This window comes from Pelodiscus sinensis, chromosome 2 (assembly GCF_049634645.1).
Source record: "Pelodiscus sinensis isolate JC-2024 chromosome 2, ASM4963464v1, whole genome shotgun sequence".
Taxonomy (NCBI): Eukaryota; Metazoa; Chordata; order Testudines; family Trionychidae; genus Pelodiscus; species Pelodiscus sinensis.
The window spans coordinates 209,707,762-209,728,419 of NC_134712.1; the positions used below are offsets into that span (position 1 = coordinate 209,707,762).

General features: G+C 42.3%; 1 protein-coding gene across 1 annotated transcript in view; it reads left to right on the forward strand.

The window, feature by feature from the left end:
* The first annotated feature begins 9,325 nt into the window (after positions 1 to 9,325).
* The window catches only part of COL28A1 (collagen type XXVIII alpha 1 chain), a 129,296-nt gene continuing 117,963 nt past the window's right edge, over positions 9,326 to 20,658 (forward strand). Inside the window, exons 1-7 of the mRNA XM_006114506.4 lie at positions 9,326 to 9,482; positions 10,563 to 10,725; positions 11,628 to 12,187; positions 15,756 to 15,776; positions 16,677 to 16,733; positions 19,156 to 19,209; positions 20,499 to 20,540. Of these exons, the coding sequence (XP_006114568.2) occupies positions 10,599 to 10,725; positions 11,628 to 12,187; positions 15,756 to 15,776; positions 16,677 to 16,733; positions 19,156 to 19,209; positions 20,499 to 20,540 (861 nt within the window). The 5' untranslated portion in view covers positions 9,326 to 9,482; positions 10,563 to 10,598. The remainder of the gene's footprint in view (positions 9,483 to 10,562; positions 10,726 to 11,627; positions 12,188 to 15,755; positions 15,777 to 16,676; positions 16,734 to 19,155; positions 19,210 to 20,498; positions 20,541 to 20,658) is intronic.

The following is a 20,658-nucleotide window of genomic DNA, read 5'->3' on the forward strand; positions in this document are numbered from 1 at the left end:
GCCCTCTGGAAGCTCTCCACGCCAGACAGCTACCGATCCGTCGGGAACCAGTTCGGTGTGGGGAGATCCACCGTCGGAGCAGTGCTCATGCAGGTACGGCACTCATCGGCCACTGGACCGGGGGATGGGAGAGGGGCTGCAAGGAGGGGATGGGCCGCCCCAGGGAAAAAGGGGGGGGAGGGAGGAGGCGAAAGTGCCCCGCACCGGTCTCTCCCGGCCATACTACACTCCGCCCGGAGGGGTTGCTTCCGGGAGTGGGGCACAGGGCACTTTCAGGGCACGAACACTCCCAGCCACCTGGGCGCCCCACTGATTCGCGCTTTGCTGTGTCTCTCCGCAGGTGGTCAGGGCAATCAACCGGGTGCTGCTCCGCAGGGTGGTCCGCCTCTCCCATCTTGCAGCACTGTGGGTGCGGGGGCTTCGGGGGGGAATGGGTGTGGAGGTTGGGGCAGGAGGGACGGGGGCTGTGGAGGAAGCAGGGGGAGCAGGAGCAGGAGGAAGCGGGAACCGGTCGAGGAGGCTCTGGAGGTGGCCTCTGAGGGCACGGCCCTGCTCCTCCAGCGCCTCCAAGCTCCGCTGGCGCAGCCGAAGGTCCTCCTGGACCCAGTGGTCCTGGGTGCGGAGCTGGTGATCCAGGAAGCGGAGGTGCCGCCGCTGGTACTCCTCCTGGTTCCTGGCTCTCCTGCTGGCCCGGGCGTGGGCGGCTGCTGCAGGCGGGGTGGTGCGCCCTGCAGGCCCAGGTGCTGCGGCTGTGGTGAAACAAGAGCATCGGTCAATTCTCCCTGGGGCCCAGGTGGGTGAAACCCAGCCCCCCTCTGCAAGGCCAGGGCCCCTGCATGACACCCAGCTGCTGCTCCGTGGTGGGCAAGGCCCAGGCGCACGGTCCCTGGGCTCCCTCTCCCCCCAGCTCCCCGTACACATAAGGGGAGCATGATGGTACTCACATGTGGAGGCCTCCCCAGCCTCGGACAACACAGGCGAGCGGCTCAGTGGGGTGCCTCGGGGGTCCTGGGTTCTGGGCAAGCTGCCGCCAGGCTCCTGGCTCTCGGTGTCCTCCTCTTCCTCCTCCGTGTCAGGGAGTGGTCCCTCTGCCCCGGGGTCAATCACCACCCGGGGGGCAGGGATGGCATGAGCCCCCAGGATGCGGTCCAGAGCCAGAAAGTGGGGGCAGGCCTCTGGGTCGGCCCCTGGCAGGCAGGCCCAGGAGTAGGACTGCCGCAGGTCCTTAATCTTGCAGTGCACCTGCTCCCGGCTGCGCTGGTGGCCTCTGGCGGCCAGGCTGGCAGCCATGCGGCCGTAGACGGCCGCGTTCCTGTGGCTAGTGCGGAGATCGTGGACATTGGAGGCTTCCCCCCAAACCTGGATGAGGTCCACAATCTCTGCACTAGACCACGCGGGCGCCCTCCTCTTGCGTCCCCGGACAGGTTCCTGGGAGCCGCCAGGCTGGTCCCGGGAAGAGGGGGTGGGCTGGGGGGGCATCGGGTGGCTGGCTCATGGGGTGTCAGGTGCAGGGTCTGCTGGCACGGTGCTGGCAGCCTTGCAACTGGCACAAACACTGTAGCCAACCCGTGGATCTTTAAGGGCTCCGGGGCCGGGAGGGGGGCAGTAGAGTTTGCCTGGTGTTGGCCAGAGTGGCCAGCAGGGCAAGCTGGGAAGGGCTAGCCTCCCACTAGTTCGAACTAAAGGGCTACACAGCCCTTAGTTTGAACTAGTAAGTTCGAACTAGGGGTTAGTCCTCGTGAAATGAGGTTTAAATTAAATTCGAACTAGCGGAGCGCTAGTGTAGCGCCTATTAAAGTTAGTTCGAACTAACGTCCGTTAGTTCGAACTAACTTTGTAGTGTAGACATACCCTAGCTTATTTCGAGCCACAGGTGCAATGTAAGCGCACTCTTCCTTATTAGAAGTTAGAAATGTAATGGGAGAGAATCGAGGTCAATATGTTACATATATCTAATCCAGGTGTGAGCTAACTGGAGCAGAAAGAAGGTTGTGAGGGAAGAGGGATTTGGGGAGAACTATAAGCCATCTGTATGTTATCACATCACCTATATCTGCAAAAATGTAATTAAAAAATATATTTAAACAAACATAGATTATTAAAGACAAGGAAACAAATAATGTCAGAAGTAAATGGAAATAAACGTAGAGAATAATTTTTCTTACAAAGAGGTTGCATTATGCATTTGATGCAGGAGAAGCTGCATCTTGTAGAGGTATAACCCACTGGTCAGGTGGATGACAGATACTTACAATCTGAGCATGCAGGAAGCCCTAAATAGATAAGCTAAACAGGACATTTGATGTGATGCAGGGAGCTATTGCAAATGTGCTTGCTACAATTAATAGCTTAATAAACAGAATTAATAATAATGAAGCCAGCTTGTAAACTCACTCACATGAGACTGAGTGGGTGAAGAAAATAAAGTACTGAGCTGTAAAGCTGTCATCCTTAACAATTGACACACACACACACACACACACACACACACACACACACACACACACACACGACAATTTACCAGCATTGCTTGGGTCCTTCAGCGCAGGCAGCTGGAAGTCTGGGTGGTGCAGAAGTCAGGGTTGGGGGTTGAGGAGGGGCTCAGGACATGGAGCAGAAAGTGCAGGATTCAGGGCACGGGATGGGAGTGATTCAGACCAGTGGGTGGGGATGCAGAAGTCATGGTAGAGAGTTGGAAGGGAGAGGGGGGCTCAGACCAGAGGGTGGGGGCTGCGTATCCACAAAGTCTCACAATACTATATAAATATATAGTAGGGACTAGAGGCATATATATATATATATATATATTTAGAGAGAGAGAGAGAGAGAGAGAGATGCTACATGACTACTTGCTGTTTTTAAAGTTAGGCTATGTCTACACTACCAGGTTGGATGCTGATCTCTATTAGTATTACTATGTAGTATTAATGGATCTATAACATAATATTGAAACAATTAAGGCTCAACTTACAACTAATAATTACTTAACCTTACATTTATACATAATATAAACACTCTTTAGAAGAGAAACAGTAGAAGGAAAGAGTAAAAAACAAACTATAAAGAATGAGATAAAGTATTCTTATTATTGTTTTACAGTGTGATTAATCGCGTGATTAATCACGATTATTTTTTTAATCACTTGACAGCCTTAGTATTTAATTAAAAACGTATGGTTGGCTTATTTGGACCTGGAAACATAACACAGATTCATGGGTAATTCATGTGGTTCACTTTTGCTCATAATGGTTGATATCTTTTAGCGAAATTGGTTTTGAGGTTTTTGCTTAGGGTATGTCTAGACTGCAAGCTTCTTTCAAAAGAGAGCATCCACACCTCAAAACTGGATCAAAAAAGCAATCTGCTTTTTCGAAAGAGAGCGTCCAGACTGCATGGACACTCTCTCGAAAGAAAGCCCTGATTGCTATTCACAGAATGTTCACCAGAGCACCTGTGCTTTTTTTGACTGCCTCTTCTTTCGAAAAATGTTCCTGTTCTGTGTCCACACACAACTTTTTTCAAAAGAGCTCTTTTGAAAAAGGCATTCTTCCTCATAATTTGAGGTTTACCAGTGTTGAAACCCCCCCTGCGTTCTTTCAATTTAATTTTGAAAGAATGCAATTGCAATGTGGATGCAGGTGAATTTTTTTCGAAAAAATGGCAGTTTTTTTGAAAAAACAATGTAGTCTAGACATACCCTAAATATCTGTATTTTGGATTATTCCCCCTATCTCTCTAGGTCCTTTCATATTACTTTATCATTACGACTAGTATTTGCAAATCCTTACATTTGGAAATGCCATTGATTCTTTTTTTTCCAGATCACTAATGAAGACATTAACTATATTGAACCTGGACTTAACTCTAGTCCCTGGCTTTCAATGTTGATGCATTGCTTTTGCCTCACGAGAATAAGGGGAAGATTTTGAAAGTCACAAAAGGGAGTTAGGCACTCAATATTTATTGGTTTTACCCTTACTTTAAGTATAAATTTTTAAAGCTTTTTTTAAAGCTAGCTCTGGGGAAAAAAATCCTCTTCCTCTAAGTAAGTAGAGGTCATAAAAAACATTTACTAATGATATAAGAAAGTAAAAGCAAACACTACTACACAATTCATACCAAATAACATATGCATATGCTTTGATCATAAGATTAATAACATACATAATTCCCCCAAAATATCCCACATCAAAGTTTGTATTAAACATTCATGAACTGAACTTCATCTATGCAAAGGTTTCAGCTTAGCCTGCCCCTTGATTATTGATTACACACTGGAAGAAAAAGTTAAACATGTTTGGGAGGGGTCCCCATCTAATCCAATTGCTATACAGTCCTCTTAAAAAGAATCATAAAGGGGAAAGTGAGGAAGAATCATAAAAGATTAGGGTTGAAAGAGACCTCAAGAAGTCATAGAATCATAGAATACTAGGACTGGAAGGGACCTCGAGAGGTCATCAAGTCCAGTCCCCTGCCGTCATGGCAGGACCAAATACTGTCTAGACCATCCCTGATAGACATTTATCTAACCTACTCTTAAATATCTCCAGAGATGGAGATTCCACAACCTCCCTGGGCAATTTATTCTAGTGTTTTACTACCCTAAGAGTTAGGAACTTTTTCCTAATGTCCAACCTAAACCTCCCTTGCTGCAGTTTAAGCCCATTGCTTCTTGTTCTACCCTCAGAGGCCAAGATGAACAAGTTTTCATCCCTGATACTACTATGAATGCTATATTTGACTGGAAAAGCACAAGTAATGTATATATTTTCTTTGAACTGTTTTTCCTACTGAAGAATAATATTTGTAACTTTAAAAACAATTGGTCCTGTAGCATGTTAGGGCACGTCTACACATCATACAGATGTTATTCTGAAATAACAAAGAGCGCGTCTGCACAGCAAGTCATTATTCTGAACTAATGCCAAGCTAGAGGACTTCTTATGCTGACTCCTGTAACCCTCATTTTATAAGTAAGGGAAGTTGAAGGAAGAGTGTTCTTCCTTCGATTTCCTGCTGTGTAGACAGTGCCAAAAGCCGAATTAAGCTAATTCGCTTTAAACCATGCAATTGACGTAGCTTAAGTTGCATAGCTTAATTCAACTTTAGCCCTGCTGTGCAGACCCTTAGAAACTAACCAAAATATATAGATTTATGAGCTTTCATAACCAAACCCCATTTTATCAGATGAATTGGAGTGGAAATAACAACAACCAAGAGATATATTACAGCAGAAGTACCTGTCAATTGTAGGACTTATATTAATGAGGCTAATTAAGTGGACTTGATGTGTCCCATACATAAGTTTTCATGGATATAAAAGTAGCTATTTTTCTATTAAATACTTTCACTAATGGATTACATAGTGATGTTGCAGAATTGAAATTTATCTAATGATTTGACATCATTACCCTGGGCCTAACAAAGACATTAACTGGTTAGCACATTACAAAGCCAATTTTTCCTGCCAATAACATCTGCATTTCCACATCAAAAGCTATTTTTGGGACACATCCAACCCATTCAATTAGCCTCATGAACAAGGGGCCTATAATTAATAGGTACTTCTCTGCTGTTATATATGTTTATCTTAGTTTCCGATATTTCCACTCCAATTCATCTGATGCAGTGAGTTTTGCCTATGAAGCTCATGATTCTCTATATTTTGGTTAGTTTCTAAGGTGCCACAGGACCACTTGTTGTGTCTAGAAATGGTGTTATTCTAATAAAAGGATTGATTATCTCTCCTCTCCGCTTACAGTATTTTTCTTTCTTTCAAGCACAATGTAACACTTTTGCCATAGGAGATAAGGCTGTATGTTCATCACACCCACCACTTTTATTACCAAACATGGGAGTTTTAGAGCTTTTCAGGAAAAAAAAGCACCTCAGGGGTTCTCAATGTCTCAACTTGGTCAGCCTGCCACTGAGCAAGGTTTTTCTGATTATTTTACAGTTTATTCTGTATATGCTCAGGGTATTGAGCCAAGGTTTAAATAACTACTATCAGTGAAATATTTTAAACATTTTACACTTTTTTTTATGCAGTAAAACGTGTATAGTTTTGCATGAGAAGCAACTTAATTTAAATTTACCATAATTTCTATCTTTTTATCTAAAATTATTATTTTATCTTTTTTTCGCCATAACAGTAGTGCATTTTTGCTGTGGCGAATAACCAGTCTTAATAATGGAATTGTAGGAATTTTTTGGTCATGTGACTAGGATGTTTCTGGTAACCAGTTGAGTACAGTACTATGTGATGTAGCACTCTAGTAGCTTCATAGGCCTGAAAATTGAAGCAGGGTATTGTTAGGAAAGGCATCAAGCTTATTTTATCTCAGCATCCTTTGGGAAGTTTTTTGTTTTAATGTTGTTACACAATGTAGTTATGTGTATTCCAGGTCAATTACCATCACTAGAAGGACATTACAATTTTTTGTAAGTGTTCATGCAGTCTCTTTCGTGCTGCAGATATATTGCATGTATTTTTTACATAAGCACAGTATTCATTCAGACTTACTCAAATAAAACCAGAAGTCTCGACGACCAAAAAAGATAGGAAAATTCTATGTAGAATTTTTTGTATTTACTCTTTTCTTTATCTTTTTGTCCTTTTCAGATGTCTTTCTCCAAGGCTACGTCTACATTGCATCCCTCCTGTGCAAAAGCCTATGCAAATGAAGCGCAGATTAGCATATTGCCATGCTTCATTTGCATAATTAATTGGGGCCGTTTTTGCGCAAGAGGCTTTTGTGCAATAGCTGTTCTTCCTGAAAAAATGAGGAAGAATGGCTCTTGCGCAAGATGAGGATTTTGCGCAAAAAGGAGCTGTATAGACTGCTCCTTTTTGCGCAAAAGCCTCTTGCACAAAAATGGCCCCAAATTAATTATGTAAATGAAGTACGGCAATATGCTAATCCACGCTTCATTTGCATAGGCTTTTGTGCAAGAGGGATGGAATGTAGATGTAGCCCTAGGAAACTAAGAAGCAGGAACAATCTTGAGTGAATCCATATCCATACTCAACTCCACAGCATTTTACAATATCCTGCAAATGAATTAACAATGGCCCAGATTTTTACCATCAGTACCCATAGATTGCTCCTTCTGAAGTTGTTCCAGAGCTGTGTGCATATCTGAAACTCAGTAGATTTGAATATACACAAATTCTTTATTTGACCATTATTTTAGATATAGTAGGTATGTCATGTGGCAGGCTCTACTGGGGCATCCTTCTGCCTCAGGCTATGGCACAACAGGAGCATCTACCTCAGTTTCCCCTCAATCCAGCTATAAAAGGAGAGTCTCTCAGACTGCCCAATTCAAAGTCCAAATCCTGGGCAAACTGACTGTGCTCTGACAGTAGCCCATAGAAGACTCAGGCTTTATCTACACTGAAGAGTTTTTGGGAAAGAAGCTTTTTGTGGAAGAGCTCTTCTGCAAAAACTTCTTGTGCAAAATCACATCTACACCTCAAAAGTGCATTGCAAAAGCAATGTACTTTTGCACGAGAGTGTCCACACTGTATGGATGCTCTTGCACAAGAAAGCTCCGATTGCCATTAACAGAATGGTAATCAGAGCACTTGTGCTTTTTCAGATAGGTTCTTTTTGTGCAAGAAACCTCCGCGGACCATCCACACATGCCTTTTTGCACAAGAGCTGTAGAGCGTAAAGGAGTAATTCCTCATGGGGAGAGGAATAACTCTACTGGCAAAAGCCCTCTGTCCTGTCATTGTACTGTTTTGGGGTTTTTTTCCACAAAAACGTGCTTGAGGTGTGGAGACTACCCCAGTTTTTGCACAAAAACAGATGTTTTTACGCAAAAACCTTGTTGTGCAGACATAGCTTCATGGTAAACCCATTCTCCCAAATTCCATATTGTAACATAAAGGTACAGAGATTTTTCCATTCCCGCCCCCCTTTTCAGGGACATCATTTCCAGGTTACCCACCAGTGAATTCACCAGCACTCTGTTCTCAGTTCCCTTCTGACCTTGTTCCAGGGCCATACTCTCTCAGCCATCCACCTGAGGGGTGACCAGTTTCATGACTCTTCTATCCCAAACATAGTCCAATGACTCAGCCCTCTTCAATGTCCTGGCACTGTCTGTTTGGCTCTGGAAGGACAGCAGGCTAGTTTCTCTGCGCTCTCTTATCAAATCCTTGTCACAGCTGCAGAGCTTTCTACACTGCACGGTCCTTGTCTCTCCCAGACTGTTCTTACCTGCTATTTTCCTCACTGGCCCTCCATTGAGTTACTTCCTCCCCATTTATGTGGGCCATGTTTGTTCTCTTAAATGCAGCAAGAAGGCAACTGACAAGCAGAAGTGCCTGGGAGTTGCTCCTTCTTAAAGGGCCAGTCATTCTGTGATAGGGCCAAATCTTTCAATCTTTTTTATTGTGTACAGGAACAAAATGCTTGAAATCAATAGAAATTGCAGATGCTTAGTACCTCAGAGAATCAGTCCATGTTTACATGATTTTCAGAGGCCCTAAACACCCACAGCTGCAAAGTCACTGTCTCAAGCTGTAGGTATCACAAATAGGACAGCCAAAATGTGAGGCATGCAAAATTGCTAAATTATTTTTAAAAACATTGGGCTTGTTTAAAGTTAAAAGCTTTCTGGAAAACAAAACATTTTCTTTACAATATTAAAATTCTGACAGCTCTACTGAGGTCACACTATGAATGAGAGGCAGAGTTGAAAACAGATCTCAGAATCCTGGTTCCTCTCTTTATTGATTGGAGCATGCGGTTTTCCTAATAATCAATTGTTAGCTACCACCAATCCTTGATTCTAGAAGAAACTATAAAATCACTGCTGATAAAATATGCAGATAATAGAAACACATAGCAGGTCATGCTACTGATCAGAATGATGCCTTCTGAATGTAAAAGCTATGCATCTATAATTTCTCTCTTCCTCTGCTGTTTTATTTAACACCAATTGTCTAATTTTCCTCTGTAATGTAACATTGGATACAATTTGCATGCAAAGCATGATGGAAAATAAATCTGTATTGTCTGGGGCTCTATTCCAGCACCAACAACAGGTGCTTTTCCATACATTATCTCAAAGGAGAAGAAGAGAGTGGCATTGTAGAAAAAAGCATTGATATAGATGCAGATAACTGATCGTTATTATTACATCATTATATTTCTATTTAAAACTTCAATTATGGAAAACAACCTTGCATATAACTTGAAAGACATTAACAAGTTCTTAAGACACTGTCCCTTTAAACTACTCCCATCCAGATCTGTAACCTTGGCTCAATGCCTGGCCACTCTGGATTCAGTTTTGACAAACAAAACATGAAGAAAGGACCATTAAGGATCCAGATGCAAGATAACCCTTATTTACAACTGGACAGACAATTTACAAATTACATTATTTTCTTAAACAGATATGCATTTTTCAGTCACATTTATTTACAGATTTTTAATCCTCTACTTGCTGTTTGCATGATTTATAAGGTAAGTGATAAATAGTATAGAACACTTTTATCACACTGAAATAAAATCATTTGAGACTTGAACAGAAATTGAGTAAAACTGATTTTAAAGTTTAGTAATTATTATAATTGTAGTAATTCTATTATTATTTTATTTTGTGTGTTTTCCCTTTTATCTTATGATTTAAAAATGTAGATACTGAATGGAATTCATGAATGATATTTAACAAGGACTTTTATTGTGCAATGTGCATGCGCTAACAATCTTTAGAGTTAATTAATAAAATGAATTTCTCTAAATTGTAAACTTTTTTGTAATTCACGTTTCATACCTAGCAGTGCACTGTAGAACTTAGTTAACACACTGACTGAAGGAAATTTTTAATGATGTATTCAGTTTTCAGTTTTTCAGTTTACCATTATATAGCATAGATACAAACCCATAGTGGTTTTATTTATAAACGGCATTGCATCCATTCTTTTAGAAGGAAGTGATAAAATATTAAGTTGTAGAATTTCTCAGGTAAACTATTGCTTTGTTAAAAGAGAGAATTATATGGTTTGGACTTTTAAAATCTTTGATTTATATCTTTGTGTAAAAGTGCAATTTACAGACACGAAAATCATGTTTCTGTGTATTGTTAAGCAAGTGGACTTGTATATGTGCAGAAGCAAACAAATAGTCAATGTTCTCTGTTTTTATTGTAATTTAAATAGGATGATAATTATTTATTAATGGAGGTCTGATCATCTCAGTTGGATGTCCAAATGAAAGTTATAGATAGCACTGAATATTTTTACAAAGACTGGGAACGTTTTGTTTGTCCCATCCAACTTTTATTTTTTCTCTCAGTAAAACGGATTATAATATCCAAGAAGGGTATGTGAGGTAAAACCAATAGTGCAGAGACAAGTTTTCCTACTTGGCTACAGAACTGCCAGTTTTTTGTTTTAACTTCTTCCCCAGTAAATCTTTCTGAGATACTGTACTTAGAAGCTGAAAGGTGCTTAATAGAAATTTTTGTTCTACATATGCTGTCTGTGTCTATTAATTTTAATTTATTGCTGAAAAATTAATACATTTTTTGTTTTCTATTAATAGGAGTCCAAAGTCATTTGAGTTTGGATCACCATCACTATGTGGAAAAAACATTTTGCCTTTTGTATTTTACTTTTGGCTGTTGCAACAGATCATGTAGTCTATGGACAAAACAGAAAGAAGGGACAAAAGCCAATTCTTCTTGCAGGAAAAGATGATTTTCAGGGTAAACCTTTTTAAAAAAGAAATTTCAATAGGAAGTATAAAATGTTTCATAAAAGTTTTCAGGATAGTTTTCAAGGAAATGAAAAATTATACATGTGTAGGACTGCATTTGGTTGGTTGGTTGTTTTTTGTTTTGGTTTCTTTTGTGTTTGATAATCAGTCATGAGCTATATGGCAGCACATTTCACGTCTGTATTGTACTGTCTTTACCTCCTAAAGGAAGGATGAGGATGGTTTGAGAATGTTGCAGTGGCTTCCTTAATTTAAAATCTTGGATGCAGGGACATACCTAGAGCTCTGTGCCGATACAAAATTTTGTATCCTCATCTGTATCCACAAAAATGAACTAGAGATATGTGCATCCACATCTGCAGATGCGGAGAGCCGTGGATATAAAGCAGATAGCTGCAGATTTGCAGGGCTCTCTATGTATGTCTAGACTACATGGATCCATCGACGGAGCCATGTAGATGAGGTTTCTAGACATAGGGAAATGAAGCGGCGATTTAAATAATCGCCACTTCATTTACATCAAAATGGCTGCCGATCAGCTGTTTGGTGGCACAGTGCGGTAGTCTGGACGCGCCGCGGTCGACAAGGGAAGCCCTTGTCAACCGCCCCGGTAAAACTCATTCCACAAGGCATAATGGCGCGGTTGACAAGGGCTTCCCTTGTCGACTGTGGCGCGTCCAGACTACCGCACTGTGCCACCAAACAGCTGATCGGCACAGCGCGGCAGCCATTTTGATGTAAATGAAGCGGCGATTATTTAAATCACCTCTTCATTTCCCTATGTCTAGAAACCTCATCTACATGGCTCTGTAAACAGAGCCATGTAGTCTAGACATACCCTATATGTCCTTAAGATAGAATTATTATTGTAACTTTCTTGTTCTGTTACAGATCCTGTGTGCTTCATTGACATAGTCTTTATCTTGGACAGTTCTGAAAGTGCAAAACATGTGCTGTTCGATAAGCAGAAAGATTTTGTTGAGAATTTAAGTGACAAAGTTTTCGTAATGAAACCTGCTAAATTCCGGAAGTATGATGTCAAACTGGCAGTCATGCAGTTCAGCAGTACAGTCAAAATTGATCATCCCTTTGTAGCCTGGAAAGACCTGAATAACTTTAAGCAGGAAGTCAAGAACATGAACTATATTGGGCATGGCACCTATTCCTATTATGCAATTTCCAATGCCACTCATCTGTTTAAAACTGAAGGTCGCAAGGGAAGTGTAAAAGTGGCTTTGTTGATGACCGATGGTATTGACCATCCAAAAAGTCCTGATGTCCAGGGGATATCTACAACAGCTAGAGATTTTGGAATATCATTCATTACCATTGGGCTGTCTAGTAAAAAGGCCAGTAAATCAAATCTGCATTTGATATCTGGAAATCCTCCCAATGAACCTGTTCTTATCCTAAATGATCCTAATCTCTCAGAGAAAATAAAAGAACAATTGGTAAGTAACTGTGAACGGTTACATTTCTCTTCCCTTTTACCAGTGGCAGAAATTGTTGTATATGATTATATATACACATATTAATTTGCTAATAAGGCAGTCTCTTTTTTCTTAAGTTGTTAGCCCTTCTGGTTTCAGAGAAAAGTTTGAAGGCATTATATGAGTGTACCTGAAAAGTTCAAAATAGCAAATAAAAAACTAATTTAAAAATATGTTTGAAAAATAATTAAGCTGATTTTTCTAGGAGCAGTCTCATGTTAATTTTTGAATATTAAGCAATGATGCAGAAATAGGTGGAATGGTTCATCTAAGGGAAAAAAAATTAGAGGCAGTATGAATCCATTTCAATTCACAGGCCCAGCCTTCAGTGAAACAACATCTTAGGCAAAGCAGAATTTTGTGCCATCCCTCAATATAATATGAGGGATAGTCATTCATAATTCCAGTGTGCCTCCTAGTTTTCAGGGGATTATGTTGTGCAGGTTGGACCTCCCTTATCCAGCACTGTAGGGACCTTACCAATCCCAAAAGAGAGAATTTGCCAGACCAGGGATGGTCTCCTGCCACCAGGCAAAAGCCCCACTGCCTGCTGCTGACAGTCTGCCCCAACAAACACCCTGATTCTCCCTCTCTACCCTAGTTGAACCTGGCTGGACTGATTGCTGCAGCTGCTGCTGGGCAGCACAAGCTCCAGCTCCTGTTGCCAGGATCCAGCCCCAAGCATCCGGGAGAGGCTGCGGGGCCTCAGACTTGGGCTCCGGGGGTTTCTGTGGGGCTCCAGCCAGGCCCTGCGCTCTAGCAGGCTGTTGTGGGTCTCTGGCCCCAGGCTGCTGTGGGTCTCAACTCCACCCCTATATCCCCAGGGATTGCTGCAGTGCCCTGTCCCAGTGCTTCTGGGGATTACCAAGAAACTCTGGCCCATGCCGACCTGTGATGCTGGGGAACTCCAGCGTGGCCCCAGACTGCTATGGGCTGCCTAAGGCTGCTATGGGGCTTCAGCCCCAGTCCCACGCTGACCACAGCCGGGCTGCCGACTCTGTTGCCCCAGCCTGGCTGTCACTCCTGCCCTTGGGCTACAGGGCTCTCTGGCCCAGGAGCATCTCTGGTCCTGCTGGACGAGGGATGTTGCCAGACCAGAGAGTTCCAGTTTTTGGAGGTACAACCTGTATATAGATCACAAAAATCTATTGCCACTTTCTGATTAGATGTTACATACTAGCATTAGTGGCCTATTGGTGTTTTCTTCATGACTGGTGCTACATTACACACATTTTTAATTCATATTCCTAGGTACTAGTACAGTGTTTCTTAAACTATGTTCCGTGGAACACTGGTGTTCTGTGAACAACTCGCAGGTGTGCTGAGACCTCTTCTTTGTTTTTGTTACTTCTTTGTTTTTGTCTTTTTTTGTCTGACAACAATATTTTTTTGAAGAAAATTTTCAAAGGTATTCCACAGAAAAAAATATTATTGTTTGGTGTTCCGTGGTCTCAAAGAGTTTAAGAAACACTGCACTCGTATATGCAGCTGAAAGTTCCACAGCTCTTCCCCACATTCTGTTGTGAGTAACTCCCTCTAGAGGTGGATAGTATGAGCATCGTGATTTCAGGATACAGGCAGTCCCCGACTTACGCGGATCCGACTTATGTCGGATCCGCACTTACGAACGGAGCTTTCTCGCCCCGGAAGTCGGGGCGAGAAAGCCCCGTTCGTAAGCTGCTCCGGTGCCCCTGGTCTGCTGGAGACCGTCTCCAGCAGACCAGGGGCACCGGGCGGGTTCCCGCGCTTCTGAGGCTTTGCCAGAGCAAAGCCTCAGAAGCGCGGGAACCGCTGCTGCTGCCCCTTGAGACCCGGACTGAAGCCGCAGCCGCGGGGGGGTCCCGCGCCTCTGAGGCTTTGCCAGAGCAAAGCCTCAGAGGCGCGGGGAACCGCCGCTGCTGCCGCTCCAGTCCGGGTGCCTGTGGTCTGCTGGGGACGGTCCCCAGCAGACCACAGGCACCCAGACTGAAGCCGCAGCCGTGGCGGGGTCCCTGCCTCTGAGGCTTTGCCAGAGCAAAGCCTCAGAGGCGCGGCACCCCGCTGCCGCTGCGGCTCTGCTCCCCGTGTCCCTGGTCTGCTGGGGGGGGGGGGCGCAGCTAGTGTGCTCCCCCCCCCCCAGCAGACCAGGCTTTTGTTTTGGACTCTGGGGCAGAGCAGCTGGGGCGCTGCCGATTGGTCCTGCAGCGCCCGTGGGCACTACTGGACCAACCCGGCAGCACCCCAGCTGCTCTGCCCCAGGTCCTGATTCAGCCGCTGCTGGTCAGTTTCAGCAGCGGCTGAATCAGGACGTCTGGGGCAGAGCAGATGGGGTGCTGCTGGGTTGGTCCAGTAGCACCCCAGCTGCTCTGCCCCAGGCGTCCCCAAGTCAGTTTCTGCTGAAACTGACCAGCGCTGACTACAGGAAGCCCGAGGCAGAGTTGCTCTGCCCCGGGCTTCCTGGAATCAGCTGCTGATCAGTTTCAGCAGCAGCTGACTTGGGGATGCCTGGGGTTCTTAAGTTGATTCTGTATGTAAGTCAGAACTGGCGGTCAGTTTCAGCAGTGTCTGAATCTGGACGCCAGTTCCGACTTACATACAGATTCAACTTAAGAACAAACCTACAGTCCCTATCTTGTACGTAACCCGGGGACTGCCTGTATTTAAACAGAGAAATATGAGCTCTGTGATAGGCCACTAGAAAACAGAGTTTTGGGGGCCGGCATAGTGCATTACCTTAAGCAGAGCTAGCATGTGTATGTGTATGTATATTTGCTGTGAAGCATCCTCCCAGATGCAGTATGAGATATATCCTAAAGGAAGCTAAACAGCAAAATGATGGTAATTCATCTGCTTTGGGGATTTGTGAAGGTGGCAGGTTATGTTTCTACGATGCTACATGTATCTTTCTAAGAATGTGGCATGAGTAGGCCTATTCTATAAGGCTGTGTCTACACTGGGCCACTTATTCCGGAAAATCAGCCGCTTTTCTGGAATAAGCTGCGAGCTGTCTACACTGGCCCTTGAATTTCCGGAAAAGCAACGATGCTCTACTGTAAAAAATCAGCCACTATTCCGGATAAACTATTCTGCTCCCGCTCAGACATAAGTCCTTATTCCGGAACACTGTTCCGGAAAAGGGCCAGTGTAGACAGCCCAGTAGTCTTTTCCTGAAAAAAGCCCCGATCGCGAAAATGGCGATCGGGGCTCTTTTCCGGAAAAGCGCGTCTACATTGGCCACAGATGCTTTTTCAGAAAAGGGGCTTTTCCAGAAAAGCAGCCTGCCAATGTAGATGCTCCTTTTCCGGAAAAACTGAAAACGGAATACTATTCTGTTTTAAGCAGTTCCGGAAATTCATGCCAGTGTAGACACAGCCCACGTGTTCACCAGTGCACAAATTGCATACTTAAAGGTTGAAATCATTCTCTTAATTAATCGTTCTTGGAATTATACTTGGAAACAGTATATTTTATAGGAAACAATTTGCCTAAATTAAGAAACTGCTATATTTTACAAGAGAATATCTTTTTTCTTTTCCTTTTTCCTTTCCAGGTTACCTTATTTAATAAGCGGGTAAGTTTTTACAAACTTTCGACTACTATCAGTGTAACACATTGTAATCAGCACATCGACAATCACACATTCACTAGTGATATCCTAATACAAATGTAGTAGTGCTATGTTTTTATTTCCTCATAGAACAGAAGAATTTTCTTAAAAACCAGAGTGTTAGAAATCAGATGGCTATTGACATTCATTTTTGGGTCCGTTTTTTCTGCCTTTACTTACACTGAGTAATATTCTTTGAATTGAATCATTAGGAGAATGGGAATACTTGATGAGAAAGATAATATTCAATGTAAACAAGTCTGACAAAATCTGGCTCTGTTATTTGTATAGGTTTATGGTGACTTTATTGTATTAACTCTCATCCGCTCCTTCCAGCCCTTCTCAGCATAAATTTCCAAACACTGATCCTTAGTGAGAGATGTTCAAGCTTTACAACTTCAGAAATTTTTCTTTTAAAAGAGTAGAAGATACTTGCTTTTCTCATTAAAATGTAGCAGCCTGCTTGGCTTAAAAATGAGATTCCTGCCAAGTGGGTAAGATTTTATGCTGCTGCATGCTATGTGTCCACTACCTGAAATGTTTATAATGTATAACATATTTATCTATTAAGAGAAACATTTTTCAAAATATTTATAATACAGTGTGTGCAAAACAAATACTGAGATGGAGCAGGTTTAAAGGATTATTTTAATGGAGGTTGTGTAATGTAAAAATGGTTTCTGGTTTGTTACAGAAAGGCATATTTTATAAGACCATTTCTTTTCCGATTGGTTCACTGTAGTGTTTCATCTAGCTCATTTCCTAGACAAAAATATAGATTTAAAAGTGCTTTAAAATTTGACATGCTAAATTTGACTATTTTTCAAAAATATTTCTTAATTAATATATCTATTAACTCTTCAGTGTGAGCAAAAATCCTGTAACTGTGAAAAGGGAGACCCAGGACCACCTGGCCCTCCTGTAAGTATATATATGTTTATAAGAATTAATATTTCTTAAGCTTCCTATCAAAAGCCAAGGCTAAACATTATAGATTCTTGCTAGTACTGTCTTTTAAAATAGTTATAGTGCACTTTTATAGTTATTTTGTTTCTATGGTTTCTGAAATTATGGATTTCATATATTATAATGAAACATCTAAGCAAAAAATGTTGTAGTTTTGTTCAAAAACAATATAGGACCCATACATGTCAAAACTAGAAGTAGGAAATCCTAATTCTGGTCTAATAAACTAGCTTGGCTAAACTGGTCCCTGATTTTGAAGAACAAATCAAGAAACTCTTGATGTGATGGAAGGTTGATAGGACCTCTATGGGTATGTCTACACTACCCCGCTAGTTCGAACTAGCGGGGTAATGTATGCATACCGCACTTGCTAATGAAGCCCGGGATTTGAATTTCCCGGGCTTCATTAGCATAAGCGGGGAGCCGCCATTTTTAAATCCCCGCTGCTTCGAACCCCGTGTAGCGCGGCTACACGGGGCTCGAACTAGGTAGTTCGGACTAAGGTGCCTATTCCGAACTACCGGTACACCTCGTTTCACGAGGAGTAACGGTAGTTCGGAATAGGACCCTAGTCCGAACTACCTAGTTCGAGCCCCGTGTAGCCGCGCTACACGGGGTTCGAAGCAGCGGGGATTTAAAAATGGCGGCTCCCCGCTTATGCTAATGAAGCCCGGGAAATTCAAATCCCGGGCTTCATTAGCAAGTGCGGTATGCATACATTACCCCGCTAGTTCGAACTAGCGGGGTAGTGTAGACATACCCCAAGTTACATACCCAGACAGCTTGTCTCCTCCAACTTCGAGGGCATTGCAAAGGTTTGACATAGAAATGGGTCCAAATCAAAAGTCTGCGTCTGAGCCTGTAGACTTTGGGGCACTTTGAATCAAAAGTCAGACCTGATTTTTGCTCCACAGGCAAAATCTGTCTTTTATTCCATCTTTCAGTGGTATTTTCTTCATGCCTAACAGATGCTGTTGGTTTTTCAGATGAAAATCTTAATGTCAAATGCTGAGTGATTGCCTGTAAAGTCACAGCCTAACATTATAATTCTTCTGGCTAATCTTAGTCAGATTCCCTGTCAGTCAGATGACAAAACATTTAGATATAGTTAGCATTTTATGTACTTTATAGAACAGAAGAAAATCTAGTAATCTAGGGCAATTCTAGATTATAAAATCAATTCTAGACCTGGAGCAATTCTAATTAATAGACTCCAATAGAAGTTGGTTTTAGTTTCTTAGCTGATCAAACATGCCTTCTAAACTAATTACTTGGATATTGGTAATGCATATGTCTAGCAATATCTGGGGTTCAGGGCTGGAACATTAGAGACTGTTTGCTTATAAGGAACAAGAGAAAAATGTTGTCTAGGACACCAGGGTTTCATCTCCAATTTATGAAAAGTGATCCCAGTTTTTACTTAGTTTTTAAACTAAACCATCCCATTAGCTACACCACACCTTGCCCCCTAGATTAGGCTGGTCCCTGGTGGAATCAGAATATGGCTGCTGGCCTACCATCCAATACTACTGCAGGTCAAGAAGTGAACCTCCATGGATTTTTTTTTTTTTGGTCTCTAATCAGAATTTAAATTATTTTGTTCAAAACTATTAGATCACAGTACAGTATATAACAAGAATCCCAGGACCTCTACTTCCTTTTACCGCACAGCCCTTTGCCCAAGCTACACCTTTCTTCTCACACAGACCAGGAAGGTGGTGGGAAGAACTTTTGGCCTTAGGGCTGCAGAATTTGGCATTAATACGTTCTACACAACATATTATGGACAGAGGCCTCTATATAAAACAATTCATATTCTTTGTGTGTCAATGCTAGGGAAAAAATGACTGAAATGTCTGAAAAATAACAGCAAGGAAGTTTTCTGTTTTCTGTTGCACCTTAGTTCATTAGGTTTCCTAGGATTCCGTTTTGCTAATGTTGAAGATGGAAAACATATTTAAACTAGGCAGGGTCAAAAATCTCAGCTACAGTCAGTGATGTGTCTTGTGACACCTTTAAAGACTAACAGATTTTATTTGGGCATAAGTTTTCATGGGTTGTCAGATACCGTTGCCCACCAAAGCTTACGCCCAAGTAAATCTGTTAGCCTTAAGTGCCATAGGATTCCTTGTTGGACTAACATAGCAACCCCACTGATAAAGTCATGTCTTTGGATACTGATAAGGAACTTTATCAGATTAATTAAAACAATCTTATGTCAGTCCCAGCTCCTTCTCCTCTTTCTCTCCCTGCTTCACAGTAGAACTTTTGTCTAAACCTTTCCTATTGTCATTGTTGCCTGCCTTCCTGGTACAGTGTTAAAGAAACTAATAATATCTCATTAAGATGTTCATGATATTTTCCTGATTTGTTTAAGGGAGGACATGGTGGTAGAGGGGATAAAGGTGATCAAGGACGAAAAGGAGACAAGGTAAATTGACAGTTTTCTCTTTAACATGAATGCCAATTTCTTCTTGTTTTCTTCAAACTATGCAAATGAAGAAAGCAAAAAAAAAAAATAAAATAAAAAAGATACAGTACAATGTGCCATAAATCAATCCTCAATCATGGAATTCTGCCCTCCAAGGATTCTGTTGATATCTAACAAAGATGTATACAAGGTTAGTACAGGCTGAACATCTCTAGTCTGGCACCCTCAGGACATGACCGGTGCCAAATCAGAGAATTTGCTGAACCACAGGAGGTCAATGTTGTCTAGCAGCATTACCAACAGTGCCACTGTTTACTGGGCACTTAGAAGATATTTAGGGGTAAATTAGAGCTAAATACGAGCACAGAACACTGAGAGCCAGGACTGGTGGCTATAAACAAACTTTATGGGTATGTCTACACTAGGTCGTTAGTTCGAGCTAGGTGGGGTAATGAGGGCAAGCGGAGTTGCAAATGAAGCCCGGGATTTTAATATCCCGGGCTTCATTTGTATGTTCCTGGGCACCGCCATTTTTAAATCCCCCTTAGTCCAAACTCTGTGTCCGCGGCTATACACGGCATGGAGTAGGTAGTTCGAATTAAAGATCCTAATTTGAACTACTGTTACTCCTCATTCCACGAGTATGGATCTTTAATTCGAACTACCTACTCCATGCCGCGTGTAGCCACAGGCACAGAGTTTGGACTAAGGGGGATTTAAAAATGGTGGTGCCCGGGAACATGCAAATGAAGCCAGGGATATTTAAATCCCGGGATTCATTTGCAACTCCGCTTGCCCTCATTACCCTACCTAGCTCAAACTAACGAGCTAGTGTAGACATACACTATGGGACCACTGGAAACTTGTCCATACCTATGATAAGTGGACATCAGGTTAACTAAAATCATGCCAGACCAGAGAGTGCCAGACTAGAGAGGTTTTTTTAATCCAAATCCTTATCTTGTAGAACAAATCAAGACTCCAGTTCTTCAAGCTCTTCTCTGCACTCCTGCATCTTTGTGGAACCATATTAAACTCAGTGAGATTTTGTGTAGCCACAAGTGCCTGTTTATTAGGCAGTTAACAGGGCGGAGGCCTCAGATCCCAAGCATCTAAGAAGTATGCTTTAGTGTCTGCGTTCTCAGGTTTGCACCGTCTAAGCTTCATTGTAGAAGAGAAGTTGGAGCCCTTTATGTTAAAAATGGTGTTAATTTTCATTCAGTATATCTTGGTTCTAATCAGGTAAAACAGTGATGCATATTTTGATTGGGTTCCATTGTTCTTGACAGGGTGATTCTGAAAAAGGAGAAAGTGGAGAAAAAGGTCAAGTGGTATGTAAATGACTTAGCATTTCCTTATTAAGATCTATTCTTCAGATTATTACAATTTAGAAAGCTAGGGCCAGTTCATTACCTGATGTAAACTGGCATAGTTCTATCTACTGTTTTG